The sequence below is a fragment of the Cardiocondyla obscurior genome, linkage group LG15, assembly GCF_019399895.1.
Source record: "Cardiocondyla obscurior isolate alpha-2009 linkage group LG15, Cobs3.1, whole genome shotgun sequence".
Lineage (NCBI taxonomy): Eukaryota > Metazoa > Arthropoda > Insecta > Hymenoptera > Formicidae > Cardiocondyla > Cardiocondyla obscurior.
Window position 1 is genome coordinate 5,184,253 of NC_091878.1, and position 22,260 is coordinate 5,206,512.

The 22,260-nt window shown below is 38.5% G+C and overlaps 3 protein-coding genes across 5 annotated transcripts in view; 1 reads left to right on the forward strand and 2 right to left on the reverse strand.

Moving 5' to 3' along the window:
* Pino (protein pinocchio) overlaps positions 1-15,781 on the reverse strand; it is a 29,445-nt gene extending 13,664 nt beyond the window's left edge. Inside the window, exons 1-2 of the mRNA XM_070666903.1 lie at positions 15,587-15,781; positions 14,992-15,167 (exon numbers count right to left, since the gene is read on the reverse strand). Of these exons, the coding sequence (XP_070523004.1) occupies positions 14,992-15,121 (130 nt within the window). The 5' untranslated portion in view covers positions 15,122-15,167; positions 15,587-15,781. The remainder of the gene's footprint in view (positions 1-14,991; positions 15,168-15,586) is intronic.
* A 420-nt stretch (positions 15,782-16,201) lies between these two features.
* R-l (rudimentary-like) lies at positions 16,202-18,818 on the reverse strand. Of its 2 annotated transcripts, XM_070666887.1 has the most exons (5): positions 18,644-18,818; positions 18,389-18,530; positions 18,100-18,245; positions 17,466-17,949; positions 16,202-17,377 (listed from the first exon to the last, which is right to left on the reverse strand). In XM_070666887.1, the coding sequence occupies exons 2-5, from the start codon at positions 18,408-18,410 to the stop codon at positions 16,572-16,574; spliced, it is 1,458 nt and encodes a 485-aa protein (XP_070522988.1). In that variant the 5' UTR covers positions 18,411-18,530; positions 18,644-18,818; the 3' UTR covers positions 16,202-16,571. The 2 variants fall into 2 exon arrangements, with proteins under 2 accessions (XP_070522988.1, XP_070522989.1); XM_070666888.1 differs by lacking the exons at positions 18,100-18,245; positions 18,644-18,818 and having other exon boundaries at positions 18,389-18,529.
* Positions 18,819-18,929: 111 nt separating this feature from the next.
* LOC139108516 (uncharacterized) lies at positions 18,930-22,225 on the forward strand. Of its 2 annotated transcripts, none has more exons than XM_070666899.1 (6): positions 18,930-19,014; positions 20,747-20,877; positions 20,959-21,109; positions 21,274-21,468; positions 21,540-21,660; positions 21,898-22,225. In XM_070666899.1, exons 2-6 carry the CDS (start codon positions 20,814-20,816, stop codon positions 22,093-22,095), a joined length of 729 nt encoding a protein of 242 aa, XP_070523000.1. In that variant the 5' UTR covers positions 18,930-19,014; positions 20,747-20,813; the 3' UTR covers positions 22,096-22,225. The 2 variants fall into 2 exon arrangements, with proteins under 2 accessions (XP_070523000.1, XP_070523001.1); XM_070666900.1 differs by lacking the exon at positions 18,930-19,014 and adding an exon at positions 20,272-20,362.
* The last annotated feature ends 35 nt before the right edge of the window (positions 22,226-22,260 follow it).

A 22,260-nucleotide genomic window follows, 5' to 3' on the forward strand; every position in this document is an offset into this window, starting at 1 on the left:
AGTAGATGTAGTGGGCAGCCTTCGCGATAATCATGACCGAAGGATGCGGCCATGTCAAGTGCGGTCAAGACGCGCACGTGTAAAAAAATATGTTTCAACGTGCATCCACCGAGTGTGCGCGGTGACGCAGCAGCGGATGCTGGTCGCGTGCGATCTTTACACGCGGAGACACGTGCCAAGTCGCTTTGGACGCTTTCTACATTCCGTCCGTGCTGCGTTCGATACTAATGAACGAAACCCACCACCACCCCCGCGGATTTTCTTCGCCGAAGAATGGGAATTTTCCGCAAACAAATTCATTGCACCTTTATTGAAAATAAACACGTGCTCGGTCGAGTGCACCGTGCGTAAAAAAAAAAAAAAAAAAAACGTACAACAATACGCCGGATCGATACGCTTGTCACTGGTCAGCTAGTCCGACACACGTGACGTCACGGATAATGCGAGGACCTTGCAAGATGCCTGGAGACGTCAGCAATTTTCCGCGACCCGGTGACGCCTTTCCTGGCGGTATAAATGGAATTTAATGACGTCATCGGAGGCTGCAGATATTTGCATCGCGATTGAGAAAGCTTGAGAAGCCCCGCGAGATCATCGAGTAACGCGAGCAACGATTCTGCGCGAGCGAGAATGATCCCGAGCATTGAAGGAAGTGTCGTTTGTCTCTCATAAATCTAATAAGTCGTAAACTTATTGGGTTTTGTAATGCGTCAAACGTAATACTTGTATGTACAAATATAGCAAGCAGCGCTTGTCGTTCGTCACGTGTAATTATCTATATTCCCAGATAATGATTATTATGTACAAATCTTTCGCGAACTTTGGTTGAAAGTTTTATCGAGCCACTTTGCGACAGATATTGTCAATAAAAGAATTGTAATTGCTGTTACGAGATAATTAAATAAATTGCAATTCTATCTTGCTTGAAGGAGTTTTTGTGTAACTTCAATGAAAAAGTTAAATAATTACAATAATATAAATAATTATAAAAATAGCAATGATCGAGTAATTAATAAACGTGATTATCGCCACGTGCCTTCGACACGTTGGGGCTGCGAGTCGCACGAAGTACCGCACATCATTAATAACTACGTTATTGTAATCGTCACGTGGGCAATGTACTCGCAATTAATACTGCGATTGTTGTTGCAGTCGATCATTCGAACGGCATATGATTCCATGGGCGGCGCGAAGAGAGGCAGCGTTCTCGGGTTCACGGGTGATAATTTAGCGCGTAATAAAACCGCTCTCCTATCTTGCTACTCGTGATCGTCTCGACCGCGTGATATCACGAAGCAATAATTATTCGCGTTGTTCCTCCTCGCCTCCCTTGTGATAATATCACGTGAAAGCACCGGTCGAGTCTCGTGACGCCGGAGATTAGCATATTTTTCATCTCGCACTTTCGTAATCCGTTTCCGTCACGTTTCATCAGCTTTCCCGTTGACTCGATCGACAAGCCCGGGAAATTCGCAAAAAGAATTTTATAATACTTCTTACGAATAAGTTCCGTCGCCGTAATGTCTGAATCAATTGCGTTCATTATAAAATTGTAAATAAGGAAAATTCTTTTTTTTTTTTTCTCTCAGCGTATAATTCGTAAAATTATTTCTTCGTAGAATAATAGTACGATGTTATCGAGCGCAGCTTCGTACGACGTAGTTATATAAAATGTATATCGGCATATATGTAACCGCGAAATCATTTCCTAATGCGTTCTTACGTCACGAGACTGTGTGTACAGACAGCTTTCGTTATCGCAGCGAGAAAAGATCGCAAACACAGTTCACAAAAAGAAATACGTAGCACCGGGTCCTCTTTCAGAGGCGCGTATTTCCGTATAAATATTCGAAATAATTGCGACAAATATTGCGAGGTACGAGCCTTTGAACCGCTTTTTATCAGACGCACGTTCGATTCGATCGAAGATTCAATCTCAAACATTTGTCAGAGATTACATCTTCAATCGCATCGAACTGGAATAAATAAAGTCGGATGTTTTGTAAATTTTATGTTACTTTAAATACTTTGTATAAATGAAAGATTATTCGCGATGTCGTTATTTTAACGTCTAAAAATATCGACGAACAAAGTAAAAATCGCGAAAAAAAAAAAAAAAAAGAAAAAGGCGATAATGCTTCTTCAACATTAACGTCTTTAAATTGTCTCGTCTATTTCCAACTACGTCATTATTTCTTGTGTCGTAGACAAAATGCCGAACAATGTCTGTCTCGCGAGAGCTTTAAGTGAAACCAGTTCGAGCCAGTTGCGGGAATCATCTCATGGTGACGTTAATCGATCGGACCAGGCAGGTTTAAGTGATCGACAGTTGAAACTAGAATGGGGGAAGGCATAAGATGATTGCGCGTATTTATAAGTAATGAATTGCCGTGCTAAATCAATCGGTTCCATAATCAAGATTTTAGTTTGACGTTTCACCTGCGTCTTGTGTCAGAATTAATCAAGAAAGAAAATGATTGTTGAGAGAAGATTACCAGAAACTGTATAATATGATATGCAATCCTCTCTATAAAAAATTAGTGGCGTTACGCATAAATTAGCTGATTAATTGATTATATTATTACCGTTTATTAAATTATATATATTTTCTTTTTGTTACAGATCGACGCGGCTGCATCCACGTAGCGCGTGCATAGTTTCTTCTTCATTTATAAAATGCTTAAAAATAAAAATAAAATTAATGAATAAGCTAGCGTCAATGTTTGTAACTACTTTCTTCGTAACGTCGAATAATTTTGCGCTTGATCATTGTTCTGCTGAAAAGGAAAATGAATTCCTCGACATTAGCATCGACGTCGATTGGACGAAAAATTTCCATTTATGTTATCGGTCCATTAAGCTCCGGAATATTAAGCACGGTCACCGTTGTTTCCATCGATAAGAGATTTTTATCGCGCGTGGCACCGCTGATAAGTTTTATCGCAGAAAGAAAGACTACAAAAACGGAATTGTTCTCCCGTGCATAGGCATATCGGGCTGAACGTCACATGTGCCGCAAAGACGCATCGGCTGCTTTTGCATGCGATTTTAAATAAATACGCGAGATAAGTCGCTCAATGTTATACGTTTCGTTTTCGCTTCAAAATTATCCCGATGCGCGTAAGTCAGATCCCTATTTTTAGCGTTTCACGAATATTCATGTGTATTTCTGCAATCGCAATTGTTTTTCTTTTAGAATTGGTCTCGGCCTTAAAATATCAAAGATTAAAGTGACACTTTCGGAATGTCGATTAAAAAATACTATTATAAAAAAAATATATATATATATATATGCATATATTCATACACAAATTTTTCATTCGGAGATAAATTAATTCACTCGTTAATTCCTAAAATAAAAAATAGAGACAGCTCATGAATCGCGTATAATTTATCAAGTCCCAGACTAATAAAAAATAAAACTTCTTGTTGAAAAAAAAAAAATTCATTAAAAATGCGTTTCGCGAAAAAGCGCAGTTCATGTTTCACAAAAGAACGACGTGAACACGGAGAAGCGTAAATCAGACGGACGCGAGTTCATGGGGTCTTTAACGCGCCGGAATTACTAAGCCCGCCGCTAAACGCGCCCTTTTCTGGACCAGCCCGTCTGTGCCGCGACGAGATTCACAGAATAAAAGGTCCAGAAAAGGCGGACGGGTGCGGCGAAGGAAAGACAGGAAGAGAGCGAGATATACGAGGACGGTTTTTGCGATCTCTCTCATCGTCTGCATTCCACAATGCAGGCAACAACCTTTTCATCGTGTAAATAAGATTTACAATTTTCTTATGCTGTTTTAATATAAAAATGCGTTAAATAGCGACACAAATAATGTGTAAGAAATTAATGTAAAAATTTAATTTTCCTTTATAAGACAAAGGCGCGGGGGAAAGTCGCAATTCCCATACGAAAACGAGTCTTCGACCTGCCAAGGCCGTTCCGCAGGTCTCAAGTTCAACCACCAAGCCAGCGACCTTTCCGGAAAACGCGAGACGAAAGGAGACGAGAAGGGGAAAAAACGAGAATTGCGATGTAATCCCTCAGCATTCGTGATCCGCATAAAAACCTTGGATTTCAACCGTTTCAACACCGACTGGAGCAGTTTTTGCTAAAGTTCGCGAATATTTGCATTACTGAAAACGCTTTATTTGGTAATTCAAACCTAGGAAGGTATATTTACGACGCGAAGACATAAGATTAATTAATTAATTAATTAATAAGGAAGTTTTCCGGCAAATTGGACTGAAACGGATTGATGGAGAATAATTTAAATAGCTACCGCGAGGCTGTTGTAAGGCTTGAAACGCGAAACAGGAAGAAGATCCGCGAATGCCAATGTTATTTTATACAAGAAACGTACGTGAAGCGCGTTGCGAACCTTGCACGAGGTTGGCGTTTCGCTTCCGGAGTTTCAAAATGCAATCCCGAGGTAATCTCTGAAGCAAAGGCTCTAGATCTTTATACTCGCGTATAAATAAAACCCCCATTGGATTAATTTTCTATTTAATTAATTAATTAATAATTTTATTTAATATTATATTAATAAAATATAATTATTTATTAATAGCTAACTAGAAATCTAACAAACTATTTATATTTAACATCAATCTAGTATCTGTGCCTACATGATTCTCAGTTTTACACGGATTCCACCGTGAGTGAAAAATTACCGCGTGAGAACTTCTAAAACTCGCATCCATGCCCAGCATCATCTCGCCGCATCGCGCTGGCGTTACCAGCCTCAATTCCCGGCCGTCCGCGATCGAGGCAATAAATCGCGGCCTTGGTACGCTTTTCCCGGTTAACTCGATTAAGGCATATTGGATTAATGAGCGGTGAGCGATAAGTCGTACGACGCACCGAGTGTCGATGCACCTCTGTCAGTGCGTACCCGCGAGATATCAAACGAGATGCAGCTCCGCGCTCAGCTAAGCTTAATCGGAGACTTTCTTAAATATCTGCCAACATATTTTGCTAAAAAACTTCGCGTCTCGATAAATTAATTTCTATTTTATTTTATTTCTTTTAGAAATTTATATATGTATTTGAAATATATGTCGATATAATTTTACGACGTTCAGAACGGACATATACAATATCCAAAATGTTGTACGTCACGCTAAGTTAAAATAATAACTACCGGTTAAACCTGAAATAGATACACGCGAAAATCTTCGATTGTGACTCACATTTAATGCTACTCCCATTATTCATGTACCTTTTTCTAATTTAATCGAGATAATCGTCGGCGATATCGAAGCAGGAGACGTCTCGTAATCACAGGTAATGTCAATCTGCACGCACGTGCATAAACTGTCATTCCCTAAGTTTCTGCGTCGTTCTAGCGATTACATAATTTTTCCATTAATCACAACAATTACACGTCGTTTACGCATCGCTCCATTACGATCGAATTTAATAACTTGAAACTTTCAAGACTCGCAATCAATTGTCAGAGTCAATACGCGATATCGCCTGTTCGCCATCGAGGAACGAACGTTTCATCTCTATCAAACTGTTTTTTTTTTTATTTAATTTTATTTTTTAAAGTTTGATTCTCGCGATCGCCGCGATTCGCTCTATTTATCTTTCGCTGTCCAAATTTAATTCACAACCTAATTGTAATTAACCGCGGTCGAAACAAGGAAACAACTCCTTTCTTGAACATCTCGATGAATGTTTCATGAAATCGAACTCGGAATTATAAATCACGAATGACGTATGGTTTTTTAAGCGGCCGAAGGGTCCCGCTTCCGACAGCCGCTTTGTTCCTCGTTGCGGCTTCAATCGGCGAAGGATCGTCCAGTAATTGCCGTGCCGCACGAACGGCAGAGTAAATAAATGATCCGTACCATTGCGTGCCGCGACCTTATATTTTATTTAAGAAGGCAAGCTACGCGTTATCCGGCGTCTTGACCTCGCTCCTCCGACTCGTTGAATTTTCCCGAGGGCGTCCTTGCCGCATCGATTCCGATATTATTCAAGTATTACGACGTTGCTCGCCAACGTCAACGATGAAGCTCTCTCTTTTTTTTTCTGCGGTTTCTTTTGAAGATACTCGAGAATAAAGCCGCACACGCCGAGAGAAACATAAGTAGTTACTTTGGGCTTCAACTGTGATTCTCTGACATTTTCGACGGATAGGGTAATCGACTTTGGAATTATAATGGTGGAAATGGTTTTGAGCTAACTGTATTTATCCTTGGAAATGTCATAGAATTACAGTGAGGTTAAATTTTTTTTTTTTTTTTCGCAATATGGTTTTATTTTGCGAGAAATTTATGCAACACGTGCAGCCGCATTGTTCAATTACGAATCCAGAAACCACGATGAAATATTTATGACTGATTTATGAAAATTGCATGCTCTCACGAATTTTTCACGACACGAGGACGTTGCGACCGATGCTTCGAAGGTTTCTTCGATTATTCGATTAACTAGGCGGATCCCGGGATGCCCCAAATCACATTCCGAAATTACTAATTTAAAGACAATAAAGAAAATTGTAGAAAATTATATAAATATGCGGAAACGAGCGCGGCCGTGGGCGATTATTAAATAACTTTTCCTCTTGGCTTGCGTGCAAGTCGATGCAATTTGTAAACAGTGATGTAATCACAAAAACCACGGATCTAGAGCTATTGCGCTTACCTAACTCTCGAGTATTTTATAAAATATTTAATTCCTTCTTTTCATCCTTCCTTCCTGCCTTCTAAATATAATAAAAAGAGAGAAAGAGACACGTCTCAAGTACTTATCCCAGGTAAATTAAAACCAAAAATTAATTTTTTTTAAATAAAAATAGTTATCTCTAAACTCAGTCAATTGAAAATATAATAGAGTATCGTTATTACTTGAAATATAAAATTAATTAAGTTTGAAACGATTGCACTTCTCTTGGACAACGAAATGGCGGTGACGATCTTGCCGCGACTCTCGAAGAAACAGGGAAAAATTTTCCAGCCACCGGGGTCATAGGTCCAGCGTGGCGCGTTGTGCTATCGATTACTCCGATAAAATTTTTACGCTGCACGCGCGCTCGAAATATAGATTCCAGACACGTCTCCGCTCTGATTCGTTCGGCTTCGCGGTTTCATCATTTTGCCGTATGTAAATCACTGCTGCAACGCGTGCGTTATTCGTACGCGCACGGCGAGTTTCCGTCGCATCTGCGTGATTTATCGTGCGTGCTGAAGTTCAAAGACGCGCGCACGTTTCGAACACGGTCCGTCGCGCTTTATCGTAACAATTATCGGCCGATTCGTTTCTTTCGACACGCCGCAATCTCCTCCGATTTCAAGCCGCTTGTTTCCCAAATTTTTTTCCGAGGCAAACGGAAAGTGAACCCGAGCGGTGACCCGCGAATGCAAAATAAATATTCGTATCTAATCGAGCCTCCCCGAGTACTTTTTCTAATAGTAGAGTATTTTCCTCACTTTTTTTAAAATAGATTCCCACGATTTAAAACTAAGAAATTTTTATATTAATTATTATTAATTTATCTGATGCCAAAATGTTTCTTATCGATGCAAGTAAACGTGACCGATCGGCTGGTTTTTTGTCCTGAAATCACGTACTTCGTGGCTCCGAATTGTTATCGTTAAGTTATTGTTGCTGAGCGAGGGGAACGAAATCGGCCGTGGCGAAAGAACGCGGCCACCTTTCGCGCCTTATCAGATAAGCGATTTCGCGGCGCGGTCACGTTTCGTGCGTGTGCCGTTGCGAAATTCGAGGTCGACGATGACGGGCACGATCGGCACCGACGAGCCTGCAGTGACAAAAGGAGCGTCTCCAAGACGCGTTTGTTACTTATCTGACATTTCAACGGAGTTCAAACACCTGAGATAAGAGAAACGAAATCCAGATGATTCTCTTTCTCCCCCTTTTCTCCATGACGACACGACCGCGTGAAAAACTTCAATTAAATTAATTTTATATAGCTGAATTTTGAAACGACAAATATTAAATTAATAAGCACCGCGGAATTCCAAAGCTACGTCAATTAGATACCACGCTGATGAATAAAAACGTAAACTCAGCAACTGAATTTCAATTTCGTCAATTTACATCGCGAGATATGTTATTTTGACGCTTTACGATCCTCGGGCGTAGATTTCAAACAAATGTACCTGTGTTTCTATACAAAACGCGGTTTTTTTTTCTCGATCGCGAGCGGCAATATATCGTCCGAGTTTGAACTCGGGGGAGAGGTTAAAAAAATCTGCCATTCAAACGATATCCGGTGGCGATGAGGCAATTTTCACGAGAGCGCTCGCGGCGGGGCCGCAGGTTAAAATACAAAGCGAAGTAATTGTTCGGACAAACAAAAATAATCTCGTACCTGGAGGCGCATATTTTTAGACCCTGTTTTTATTCACGGCTAAATATAAATGCGATTTATTAGCGCGCTACGCAGTCGGCATATGGTAGCGTATTTCACCGTAAACACGGTTGAACGGGTAAACAAGATGACATTGCTACTATTTTCTTAACGCAGCTTTTCTCGAGGCGCACCGTGAGCCAGATCGAGCCGGCCGCGGTCAGGTGATTTCGCATCGAAGGCAAACACGAGGTCCCGGAGGACCATCTGGCGTCTGAGAAAACACACGGCGCACGAGAGAATCTATATAAATTTTAAAATTACAAATCGCAAACTGCGTCCGCTAACAGGATTTCTTTTTCTATTTTTAATAAGTAATAAAAAAAAAATTATAAGGCTCGGTCAACTGACGTTTAAACGGAAAATCCCCCTGAACTCTCGTAACTTCAAATAATTTTCCTTTTAATTTTAATCGCTACACCTGAGACAATTTGTAATAATAAATCGAGTTAATTTTCCGCCGCAACTTCTGAAGAGAGCGGGAGTTCAGTTTAAATCATTAGGAATGTAAATAGCGAGGCGTAAGTAGTCGAGATTGCTTTTCGATATCCAGCGAATCTGAATCATTGCGAGACTCGCTGCACGGAATTCACGGCGATAAGACGCGTTATTGATGCGGGATTACGCAATGCGCGTGTGCGCATTCCACGCAAAGTGATCTCGCAGCCCGAGTTATCAGCGATTCTATCACGAATGTTTTTTAACGTCAACTGCTTACCTAATGAAAGATTCACGACACACAACACCGTCGCTAAAAATAGCCGTTCCACCGCGTACAATGTTCTTTTTCGATCGGGACAAGTTTTGAGCAGGAGAACCGGGAATAAGCCGCGACCAGAATGCTCGTCGAGATTCCTCGACGATTAACGATTCAGATTCACCTTCTTCGGATCAAAAGGTGAAACTTTTAAGCAAATTTAATAATGCACGTGCTACATAATAATAATAAATTTAAAAAAAAATTGTTACAAGCTTTGTAACGTATTATTAACGTATTTCCTTCATCGTTAACCTCGTCGGTGAAACGCAGAGTTCAACGAAAATTAGATAGCGCGATTCGCGAAATTATAATCCGCCGTATCTGAAGACCGGCTGCGAAATCGATGCGGCACAACACGTATATAGGATCAAGTTGCTCGGAAAGCGACACATGTCAATCACGTGAATGCATTTTACCGCTTGTAAAGCGCCATTCAGGTTGCGACTGCGATTGGAGAGAAGGTTAGGCACTTGTTCACTTCCTTCGTTTAAGGAAATTGCTTATTCTCGCGAGCCCCGCGTGCGTGTAAAGCGCTCACGCACGCACACGCGTGTATATGTGTATATAATATATTGTGCAATTTTTATATTATACATATAGCGGAGGACCAGCTTGCAAATGGACCGGTTTATTAGTCCCAACGAGGTACTGTTCGAGTTCTGCCGACGAGGCTTAATCGTTACGGGCGGTCCTCTAATAAAAAATAAAATAAAATAAACCGCGCGACACGTTATCCGATATCTTGCTGCTCTCCCGCGTTAATGATGCATAAAAAAAAAAAAATGACGATGCAAACTGGTCGTCGTGCATTTTCAATAAATAAAAGAGAGGTGAAAAAGGAAACTCATTGAGGAAGCCTGTTAGGAAATTCCCTTGCAAAAAAAAAAAAAAAATTGTAACGGAAAAACTTGACGTGAACTGCGACGAAAGAATGACTAGTTGTCTCCGAAGAGACATGCGTCGTTCTTGAACAATTTACGTGGGAACCAGGTATAGAATAAATTTACGTAGAACTTTACGTAGGAAAAGTCACTATTATTCACTTTGATAAGTGCGTAACAAGAAGGAATTATTACGGTTAGCGATGAGCGTTCCGCGACGAGGAAGACGATCGGAGCAAACAATTGGGTCGCATGAATAAAGATACGTGAAAATACTTTTAACGGTGGGCAGGAAGAGAGACAGACGTTGAGTTTTTTAAAACAGCACCGCACGTTTGAAACGTAAAATATTAATTAGGTTTCTGGAGCAAACGCGGAGCTTCCGTGCATTCTTTATCTCGGTTTATCTCGTGAAATACAAAAACGCAATTCGAGCCATAAAACGGTATCTTAATTTTATTAAAAATGCGACGCGAGAGATTTAAGCGGTAACGCGTCGCGGGTGTTGTTGGCTCGTAAAATAAAGCCGCTCTGCTGTAAACCGACGGGGTTATTACACAATTAACTGCGTAAATGTCACGTTACGTCGCCAGCACACGCTCGCAAACCAGCGCCCAATATAGAAACCAATTCGAGCGTCAGTAAATAAATGAAAAGAAAAAAAAGCGATGGCTTCGATGGGGGTTATCAGACCCCCAGGGAGTCGCGTATGCTTTCATTACGCTTATCTCGCTCGCCACTCAAAACAACAAGGATTGTTATTGGCATTGCAATCGCAGGCGTCTCGACTGCCGACTGAAACCAGCCGGAAAATCAAAATAATAAGAAATTAACATCATTAAGACCGAAGACAAGTCATTGCAACTGTCTTACGCGGAAATTTCCACCTCCGTCATCTCGTTTCCCCGCCCAGCTATTCGTATTTTGCTTCTATTTCGATTCCGTAGCCTCAATAAAAATCTCTTCGTTATCACCTCACTTTATTACCTATTTGTTTATTTTAATTAATCAATCGGTTATTTTTCACCGTCTCGCGTATCTCGTTTTTTCTCGCGTTTATCGGACTGGTATTTTCCTCGCTGTATACATAAATGGGAATAGTTATTTAGCGTAATTATCAGTTTATGCGTATCAATGAGACGGGAGTCTGTTCACGTCGACGACCGTCACGGTGTTAAAGCGTGAACTTGACATTACGCCGCGCATTACTTACTGACATTACGCCTCCATTACGCCCGTCTCATTAAACGGATCGTGCCGATAACGAGACCGACAAACCCGAACAAAAGCGGTTCCTTGAAGATGAATTAGGTTTGATTCATACCGCTGTCTCATGCTCGAAGTATGCTCGCCTCCACACGTTCTGTGAGAGTTCTGTCTCAGATTGCATTCAATACTAACGTTACCTCAATAAAAAAAATGTACCGTGTCACAAAATTAATGATAATAATAATGCAATCTTCACTAATAAAATTATCTCATTGTCAACCCTCAAGTTAGCACCCTGTCCTGACATTCGCGTCAAAAATTCTATTCAAATAGCGAGATTTGTTGTTTTGCAAATATCCATCGTGGAACTACCGCGATAAAAAATTTGTATCGCGAGTAAAAATTAAGTTTCCTTTTTTTTTTATGTTTTAAGCGATAATTGTTACGTAAAATTATATAGTCTAGTCCCCGGCATTTTCATAATGCAAGGCCACGTGAAATTACAATTGACGTCGCACGCGCGTCGGATGGAAACGCGATTGAATTATTATCAGCGAAGTAGCTCGTGGAAGCTTCGCGATATTGTATATCACAAGCGATGATCGGTTTATGCGTGTAATCGGCCGGGGCCGATCGTGTCGAATGTCGTTATAAAGGTATCCGCGGATAAATATTCATGTTTTATTGTCCGGTTGTTCATTTGCATTTTTAATCACTGATAAGAATTGATTTATTATTATCAGAATACATTCTTGTTAATTATGTCGGCGTAGTACGTCGTTTTACTTTTTAATGTAACGAGAGGTATTTCCGTTGATATAAAACATTCAAGAAATAATTGCCTTAAGAAAACTACGGTTTTTTCTTTTATTCCCTGTAATATTTTTTGTTAAATTAAGAAATAAAACAGCGCACGTTAAACTAAATATCATAAACGATTTCTTTATAAATCCTTTCTTTATTTTCCACCCCTTTTATTACTTAATTTATATGCATTTACGATTACGGTTTGGTTTGACTGGAACACGAAGTTGTGGATGGGAGCAAAAATTTTTGCGAATTCGCTGGTTCACGTGTATTGTCGAATTCGCGTGCACGCGACACGTGAGCGTAAAGGGAGCCACGTAAAATATTCGGCCGTGCGAAATTCAATCCTCCGAGTTTAAACTTGACTGCTTTTTAGCAGAGCGCGTTCTACATCGGAGAATAAAAAAGAAAAAAATACAAAGTTGAGCACCCGGAGCGAGATTATCCGTCTGTGTTAGAAAAAGGTTTCTACTCGCCATCTAACGGACAACGGTGATAAACCGATGTCTTTGATAGCGTAGATAACTGCACAAAAATTATATCAATGTACAAATTCCTGTTCCCAATACCTCTCTTTCATTTTATTCTAATAATAATATTTTAAAAAATCAAATTTAATTGAAAAAATACTCCCGCATGATAATTACAAATTTTTCTTTTAAAAGAAAAATTAAAACATTAAGTGACGTCCTAGTTGTAACGTTATCGAATTATTATGCATTTACCAAACTATCAATAACTGCCTTCTCATTTTACACAGAGTTCCTTATCGTACGACTGCGAGTTTGCCGGAGGACCTAAACGATACCCTTCAATAATAAAGAAACGTCCCTTTCCCGCCACGCGAAACAAAGGTTATTTTTAATTTTTTTTTATTTTTTTTTTATCCGCGCGATTAGTGCACGTGCGAGACGTATATATTTAACGCCACCACCACCAACAAGCGACGGTGTCGGCTCCGACAGTTCCAACACACGTCCAGTTCTCGGGAAGAAAGGCGATAGCCGTCGCGGATCCAATTTTGTCGGTAGATCGAGTTTCGTGCCCTTCCCGCCGTGCGTGTTAGTATAATATGTATAATAATAGAGTCGCGCGCGAGACACGGCGGGATGGGGGCGAAAAGCGATAAGAAGCGCATCTCGCGAGAGATCCTTCCAAGAAGAGTCCTCGCGCTCCTCCGCGCGCTGATTCATCCCCCCAGAGATCGCGGAATGCGCAACGGGAAATATGCGACGAGTAGGCGGAATTGTTCCACGAGACCAACAGGAATTGATTCCGCGAACACGTAAAGAGAGACGAGTCTTTCGTTTAAAAATATTATCGGCTCCCCCGCGCGTTTCCTTTTTCTTTCTTTCTTTCTTTCTCGGAGTGGACGTAGTCGCGGGCCGATCGAGATCAGGCCCGAATAAACGTGCGCGAGAAAAATTCCGTTACGTAGACCTTGCTCTGCGAATGTAGCACTTCCCGTCGCTGTGTCATCGTTTGATTCGCGTCGCGAGCGAGGATCGGCGTCGGATGAAGGCGCGAGAGCCGGCGATCTGCGCGAGAAGCGGACTTTGTCGTTGCCGCCGTAGTATAAGAATGCCGAGTGCATGCTCGGAGCATTTATTCGCGCGAGCATGCCGTGTGAGAATTTCTTGCACATCGAGGCACTACAGCGCGTGATGCTCGTCATATCGCGAGATCCTATATGCGTCAGTCATGCGCTGGTCCGACGCGGCACGTGGTAACTTACACAGGTACGATCGCACGAAGCGCGAGCGTCTTGCTTTTGGAACGAATTCTACCACGGGATATTACACTGACAATGAGAAGAAAATTTTGTCGGACTAAACCTTTCAACTAAAAGTTTTTTTTAATTAATTTAATTAATACAACAAAAATTATGTTAATACCGTGGCTGCGGAAAGAAATATCGTCTTTCGGAAATAATTAGCGATCTTTCCGTTTCTTTCGCCTAGTTTCTCGCTACGATTGTAGGATATCTCGTGTTTTCTATATCTCGGCGATTAGATAGACAATCTCGTTGATCTTTGGAGTGTAATACGCGATATAATCGAACTAGCCTTAAATTAAAGAACGACGCGTGATACATTTTGTTATTTATTTACAAAAAAGGAAAAATTAAAAATTAATAAATAAATAAAATAATGAAGAATTATTTTAAAATCAGTGCGATGTCAACGAGTATCAAAAATGTCAGTTAAAATAAAATGGAATATTAATTCTTTTAGTGTTTCCTACTTTTTATAGAGATAAACCTTTCTAATAGATTAATTATATTTGTAGTTAGAAATATTAGAAAATTAATATGGTCAAAGCCAAAAGTATTAACATTTTCCTCTCAGTATTCGCTATCGACATCCCATAAATTCGATATCGACTTTTTTCCAGCCTTGAGACACTACGGTCTAAAAATACAGCGACTGCACGTTATATTTTGTAACAACACGTGCCACGTGTTTCTTTTTTCTAATTACAATGAGTTTTTACCGCTAATTAATTCAGTACTAAATAAACACGTGAAAAATTGATGTCCGATGTTAAAAATACTTCTCTGAGGCTTTTGTGTTTCGCGATCTCGCTTTAAAGAAATGAAAAAGGAAAGGCCGTTGAGCTTTTCGAGCATAAGTTATTTGCGGAAAACGCAATTCCTGTTTGCTTCTTTTCTTTTGTTTTAGAACGACGTCGTCATTAAAATTAGAGGCTTAATGAATAGCAAGATCCCTTAATTTTTAATGCTCAGATGTTCTCCTCCCCTCCGTCTTCTAATTATGATAATAAGTCCCGCCGCAAATTGACGCAATTAAGACGGGTACAAATGAGACTAAAGTTAAGGCTTGAAAAAAAAAAAAAAGAAACTTGAAATAGACTAAAAATAGACTAAACGCGAAGAATAGCCGGCGGCGACGGAAAGAAGGAGAAGGCGATTAGGTGATGATCGGGTTGTACTTACCTCTGCCAACGTCGAGTTTCGCGTCACGCAGAAGGACGTTGCGTACCGTGTTCATGGGCGCGAAGTCCGGATCGTCCTCGTCGAAGGATACGCTCTCCTCGAACTCTGTCAGCGTCGTCATCTCCGTCATGTTTGACGTCGCCGTGAGGACGAAGGCCGCGACGAGCCGTGGATCTCTGAAACATCCATAGAGATATACAGACCGTACAAAATTGTTTTCTCTCTTTTTTTTTTTTTTTTTTTAATTTGGGTTATCTAAAACCCGTACTGGTAGCGGACTTTACCGCGACGCGAGGAACGCACAGCTCGAATTATCATAGCTACTTCTTCTTCGTTTACTGCTTTCGATTTACACCCAAAGCTCGGTTAATTCTTACCCGTGGGCGTCACTCCGTTTTCGCCGCTTAACAAGTGCTGGAGAAGCGATCGGCCGTTTTGTCACGGATGTGAGAATTATCCGAGCTCGACGTGAACGGCGAGCGATTAACTGTTACGCGATCGTGTTTTCGGCCTTCCAGCCGGTGAACGGTCTAAAGTTGGCGGCGCGTCGCGCACTTACGGGATTATGCAAATTGCGCAGCAATAAATGTGTTACCTGTAATGTATGGCACGAGCCGGTGTACCCGCTTGTGTGCTCACGATGTCATGGCTCGGCTTATCGGCTAGCTTCGCCCGTCACCTTCGCAACATTCGTTATCGGCCTCGCGGAAGATTCGAAGATCCTCGATGTTTCTTCTTAGTTCGGTCTCTTTTTCTCTCCCGTTTCTCTTTTTTCTCCTTGATGATCCGCGCGCGACGACAAGCGGCTGCCAACTGACACCTGAAGTGCAATATCGCATGGAACAATCGCCGCTCGCTGACGAATGGCGCGCAGCAAACTTTAGGGCAATGCCAGGACCTTCTTTTTTTTTCGGTCGTTCTTTGGCGATTCCGCGATAGACGGAAAAGACCAAACAACTTATTAATGAATCTTTAGATCTCGATCATTAAAGACATAATTTTTTGTAGAATCCGAGACCTTTTTTAATAAATAACGACCATTTAAAAAAAATCGAGAAAAAGCGGACAGTAACATAGAATAATTTAATAAAATAATTTCTAAACGTATTACTAGAAATACTTAAATTGTAAACGAAATTAAAATTAATTATTTTATATATTTATGCTATATTTTTTCATTTAACTATTTTATAAAATAAGGAAAACAAAATTTTAATTTGTACAGGCATCACATATTTTGATATAATTATTACTTATACAGTATAAATTGTATACAGGTACAAATGTAAAGTCTAAAAATATAATAAATTTTATACATTTTTAATATAAAATCACTATAAAAGCTTGTATGTTTATTCATCTACTGTCTTTGTACTACCTTGTAATAAAAGTTATAAAAAGTATTTTTAAAATCTTTCGTTTAACATTATTAAACATATTTGCTCATTAACATCTTATTTAATATACAAATTAATACTTAAACAATTTATTCGTTTAAAATTAGTTTTTAAAAAGTAAAATCGTATAATAAAATTTTATCTATATATATATACGTATCAGTTAATTAGAATACAGTCTTATTACATATTGCCTACGCTTATTCGCTCTTCGTATGCATTCCAAAGCTCCTTTTTGTATTCTAAAACAGCTTTCAAGTAGCCATGAGGTGCTTCTGTAATTCCTCTGCCGACAACTGCCAAATCAGCGCCGGCGTTAACAACAGACCGCGGATCGTTATACTGCTGGCCTAGTCCATCGCTACTTTTTGTTAGTTTGACACCGGGTGTTAGCTGAAGCAGTCCGGGTTGTGCCGACAGATTAGACTGGCACACAAGGCCTATCACCAGATCGGAATTTTCTTCCGCCATCGAGATGGCACTTTTCAGATAATCACCGGTGGTCAATGTACCTTCGGAAGACATCTCAGCGACCAGGAAGATCCCACGGGGTTCGCTAATGCCTTCTAGGCTTTTCTTTAGCGCGCTGATGACAGACAGCCCGGATACCGGATGCACCGTGATCAAGTCAGCCCATTCAGCGATCTTGTACAAGCCACCGGTATACTGCAACGATACCGTATTGCCGATATCGCCGAACTTGCGATCCTCCATCAATAAAAACTTGTGTTGCTTCGCCAGTTCCTTGAGTCGCAGAATAAACTTGTTGTTAAAATTCTCTATGATGTCCACGTGTACTTTGAGTACGGCGATATGAGGCCCTGCTGCGTTTGCTAAATCTAAAATTACGTCTGTTTCCGTCAGATCGGCCGCCACGCAGAGATTGGTTTGTTTCGAGTCCATTAATTCCAAAAGTTTTGAGGCCAACGGATTTGTAGCGAGTTTTGCACGTTTTCCGTACGACAAAGTCAACCTGTCGTCTCGCACACCTATAAATGAGAGCGATAATTATCAAGATCTGTATAAGAATAAAATGTAGGATTCAGTACGCAAAGATATTTAGTGTAAATAATTCACCTCGAATAGAAATACTTGGTGCCCGATTTGTTGCTAGATAATCGTCCACGTTCTTGACAATTTCAGGTGTGATCTTTCCAGCTTCTAGGAGATACTGCATAAATTGTGTGATCACAAACAAGCTTTTAATTTTTATTCCATGACTCTCCAGATATTTTCTGCCACCCTGTTCTCTGTCAATTATAACATAAGCCTCTGTCACACTTAGCCCTTCCTTTTTCAAGATGTCAACAGTTTCCAGGATGCTGCTGCCACTTGTAATAATGTCCTCAATAATGATACAGCAGTCACCAAGTGAGAAAACGCCTTCAATTAATTTTTTTGTACCATATGATTTTGCTTCTTTTCTTTTTATTAACATTGGAATTCCTTCTTCCACTGATATCAGAGTAGCTAGTGGCAGTGCAGTATAAGGAACACCACAAATTTGAGATACTTTTGTACAATCATCATGCAATGTCCACAGAGTTTTTGCCAACTTCACCTAAAAAAAATATAAGTTAGTTTTTTATGTACTGTATAATGTAAATAACTCTCCTTAAATTTAAAAAGGCTTAATTTGCAATCAATTCAATAGGCAGATATTTACAGTAACATTTAATTGTAAATTTGTAATTTAAACATATTTATTTACCATTATTTTTGGAAAAGAAATCATCACACGCAGATCGAAATAAATGGGCGTTTTCAGGCCGATTTTCGTTTTGAATTCTCCGAATTTTACAGCCTGAATTTCATACAATTCCACAGCTAATTCTTTCAGAAGCTTCTCCATGTCGACTGTAATTATAGCAATGTATTTTTAATAATATTTTATGCCGACTATACAAAGCAAACAGCTCAGAATATGATTTGACGAACAAATTCAATTTTTATAATTCGTTATCATTATAATTAATAATTAAAATAAAATAAAATCTAACCTGTATCTCTACGACCGTTCATACAAGTTGCACCACAGCACTACGTGTAAATCCTCTTCGTTTTCTTCCTGAGATAGTGGCGTTCAACTCTGGCCGGCGTCGATTAGGCGAAAACCACGTGGATCGTGAAGATTTGTTAACACTGTAATTAATAATAATTATTTTTTAATTACGGACATTTTTTGATTACGTATAAAAGTTACAATATTACAAGCGACGAATTTAATTTTTATAGAAAATAAAGTAAAATCTAACCTGTATCCCTCCGACCGTTCGTACACGTTTTACCACAGTACCACGTGTGGATCCTCTTCTTGTTCATTAGAAAATGCTTCATGATGAATCCTTCATCTACCTTTCAGTGCACCACAGCAGTGCAACTGCTTGCACCAACAAGAGAGCCCTGTGATTGGTCCAAAACCAACTTAAGGCCATCACACACGAAATGCTGTTGTTTCTCCATTTTTTACAATAAGTTTTAATGATAATGATCTAAAGTAGATGGCGCACATTTGAATTTTTGTGAGATGTAAGATATCCTATCTGTAACAACCGGTGATATTGTCATTATGGTCGCGATCACGAGAACAATAAGGTGTCATTTACTTCTTGTCAATTTTTGAAATGTAAGTATTAGTAGAAAGTACAATATAGAGATATTTTATAGTACATATTTGTTATGTGATAACTCAATTTTTATTTAAATAACACGCTATCCTGGCCACTCGAAGCTTTTTGTTTATATTTCAAGATTTAATATATTAATTTAAAAGAATTTTTTTTTTGCTTTATCTCACCTAGTATCTCGTTTATAAAATGTACCATTATTAGTATTAGAAATATGATAAAGCACAGAATATAATTTAAAAAGAAAACCAATTTTTTATTCGCAAAAATAGCAATATTGAAAAGAAATTTTAATCTATAAATTTTTTTTTATTATTAACTTTGCTAAAAAAGATTTTTTTTTTTTATTCATATTTTCGCAATTATACGTATATGTACATTTATATTTATCAAAATATCTGAATTACGTATTTATTATACTATCTGGATTCCCATTATCAGATTGTCTTCAAATAATACTACGAATAACGCGTAATATTATCTGTAATATTGATTATCTATAATATTTCACTTTGTATCGATGTACATTTGGAATGTCTGCTAAAAATTGCCATATCACATACATACATACTACATACAGTACTATCTTGTTCATCAAGCACTAAACTTTTACCGAACTGTTAAAAAAAATTTTCTTTTATATTTATTAAAGATTTGATTTATTTGATTAATGTAAAAAAATTTAACAATAAAATATTGTCATATGTGTAAAAGTACGTAAAAGTACAACGACGAGATATTCTTTTATCGTATATAATAACTGCGTTGTACCAGACTAAAAAGAATATAATAAAAAAAAATAAAAACGGCTTGACGACCAAGACAGTAGATTTTTATATCACTTGATTGCATTACACAAGCTGCTGCATAACAAACCCACTAATAATCTAATCTTCTAATCTCTGGTCTCGATAAAAGTCGCAGGACTCGGTAAAAAAACAAACCCGCACCGAATCAAAATTAATTGTAATGACATAATTATATTTAATTACGCTTCCTGAGTATATAACGTCGTAATACGGAAACGTTATTAGCGAACTACTTTCGTAACTGTAAGAAAATCTGAGTGGAATTTTTTTTTATAAAAAGAAAAAATAAAGTAATGACAAAACAAATACGACATTGCATGCTTTTGTTTGCTTCGTAAAATCAGATCTTTGGCTGGCTTAAAGTAAAATCGCTGGGCGTGAAGTACGTAATCGATGCAAGATTTAATTCGACGATTGGATATCAGACCTGCGCCTATAAATATGATCATGATTTTTATGCCGCCCGCAGTTTCGTTTATGCTGTTTAATCAAAGGCAAAGTCTGACAGCGACGTCGCACAACGAGCCGTATACGTAAAGTATGTGATCGTTTCGGACCTTGGGAACCATACATACGTGCAGATAGCAGAGAATATGCAATTCTAAATGCGAGCACCAAACTAATGACGTGCCATTAAATTTACGGATATTTTCTTGGGACGTTTCGGCTTTTGCTTCTATGCTTTACAAGCTTACATCACTGAAAAAAAAAAACTGTTTCAGTTATCAGGACAGAAATTAGTTCATTACTTGAAAATAAAGTTTGTCGCAAGCACTTGCATTTTATTACATTAACAATTATGTGTTTTTTTCAGTAATGTGCGTCGCGTAAAATTGCGAAAGCATTTTCGACGATTACAATGTTCTTTCACGATATTAACATCGAACGGTGATAATAATGGTAATAAATTCTTTAATTTTAGCGTTGGTACTGCGGCGGAGGTGACTCAATTAAATATCCTTTTCTACTTTGCATAAAAATAGAAAAAAATGAAACTGGTGGTATTCGGGCTAATCTTAATCTGCTGCAACGTTTGGGCGGCGGAAAAAAACGGTAAATATGTTTGTATTTCCTCCTACTGTATTATATTTGTAATATATTTTTCTAAAGAGATAAATAAATTTTTATTTTTAGTTACGGACAAATACGCGAGTGATTTGATAGAAGGTTTCCTCAAGAGGTTCAAAGATGTATTAAAGACTGGAAGTGATAAGATTGGAATTCCAGTTCTTGATCCGTACAATTCAGACAAGCTGGAGTTCAACGTAAACGAAGAAACTATCAAGTGCGTACCTTTCCAATTTTTTTTAATTACCTCACAAATGAGTTTTGCTTCGTCTCAGGACTTACAACTGGCTTGGACCAAAAATACTATTATTTTAATTAAGAATAAAGTACGGAATGCATCATAAAATTCACAATTTTTCAACTCTTCTCGTACAACTTTAGGTTGGATGCACTTTTGACGAATGTCAAAGTAAATGGTTTGTCCGAATATGACATTATTAATGGTGACTTCAAACTAGATCTACCAAATGTTCTGTTAAACGTCCAACTTTCATGGCCACGAATATCTGCGAGCACTGGTTATCGCATGAATGGAAAAATTGATATGTTTGAAATTTACGGTGATGGTGGGATAAAGTAAGTATTCGTTCCTTGATGAGATTAAAAAAGGAAATCCATAATACGAAATAAACATATACAATTTTTAGGTTCGCGGCACGAGGGCTTGCTTTTAAGGCCAATGTTACTCTCGAAATAGAAGGTGGGATAATAAAAGGATATTTAAAAGTAAAAGACATAAAACTGGAGCTTTCTTTGACATCGCTAGATGTAAGTGGTTTATAAAATATCATCAAAAGGCTTTTCTTTTCTGTTTTTCGCAATTACCTGTTACGTCGCTGCGTATAAAACTTCAACTTTACATCGCGGATTCTAAAAACTTACTTAGAAACTTATAAAGACATTATTTTAAATATGTATATATAATTTTTTTATTAATTGTTAATCCTCATTTTTGTATGTACTTTAAAAATTATTGTTTCTTAAATCTTTTTATTTATTTTGCAGTTAACCGCAACAGGCCTTTATAATAATGAAGAGTTATCTAGAATACTAAGTGCTATAATTTCTGATATGGCACCCCAATTAATTGGTGAAGAAATAATCGCAGACAAAATTAGTTTATTTGTCGGGAATCAGCTCGATAGTTTTCTAGCTAATAAGACGTTGTCAGACCTTTTAGATTTAATTTCTAATACCATTTAATGTTTACTACTAAAGATTTTTGTATATACTAATGTATATCGTTACGATTTTAATCGATAAAATATTATAAACATACATAAATAAATTACGGAAAATTAGAATTTAATAAATACATTCTAGCAAGAACAAATGTTGTTAATAGCAATGGTCATTAATAAAAAATAA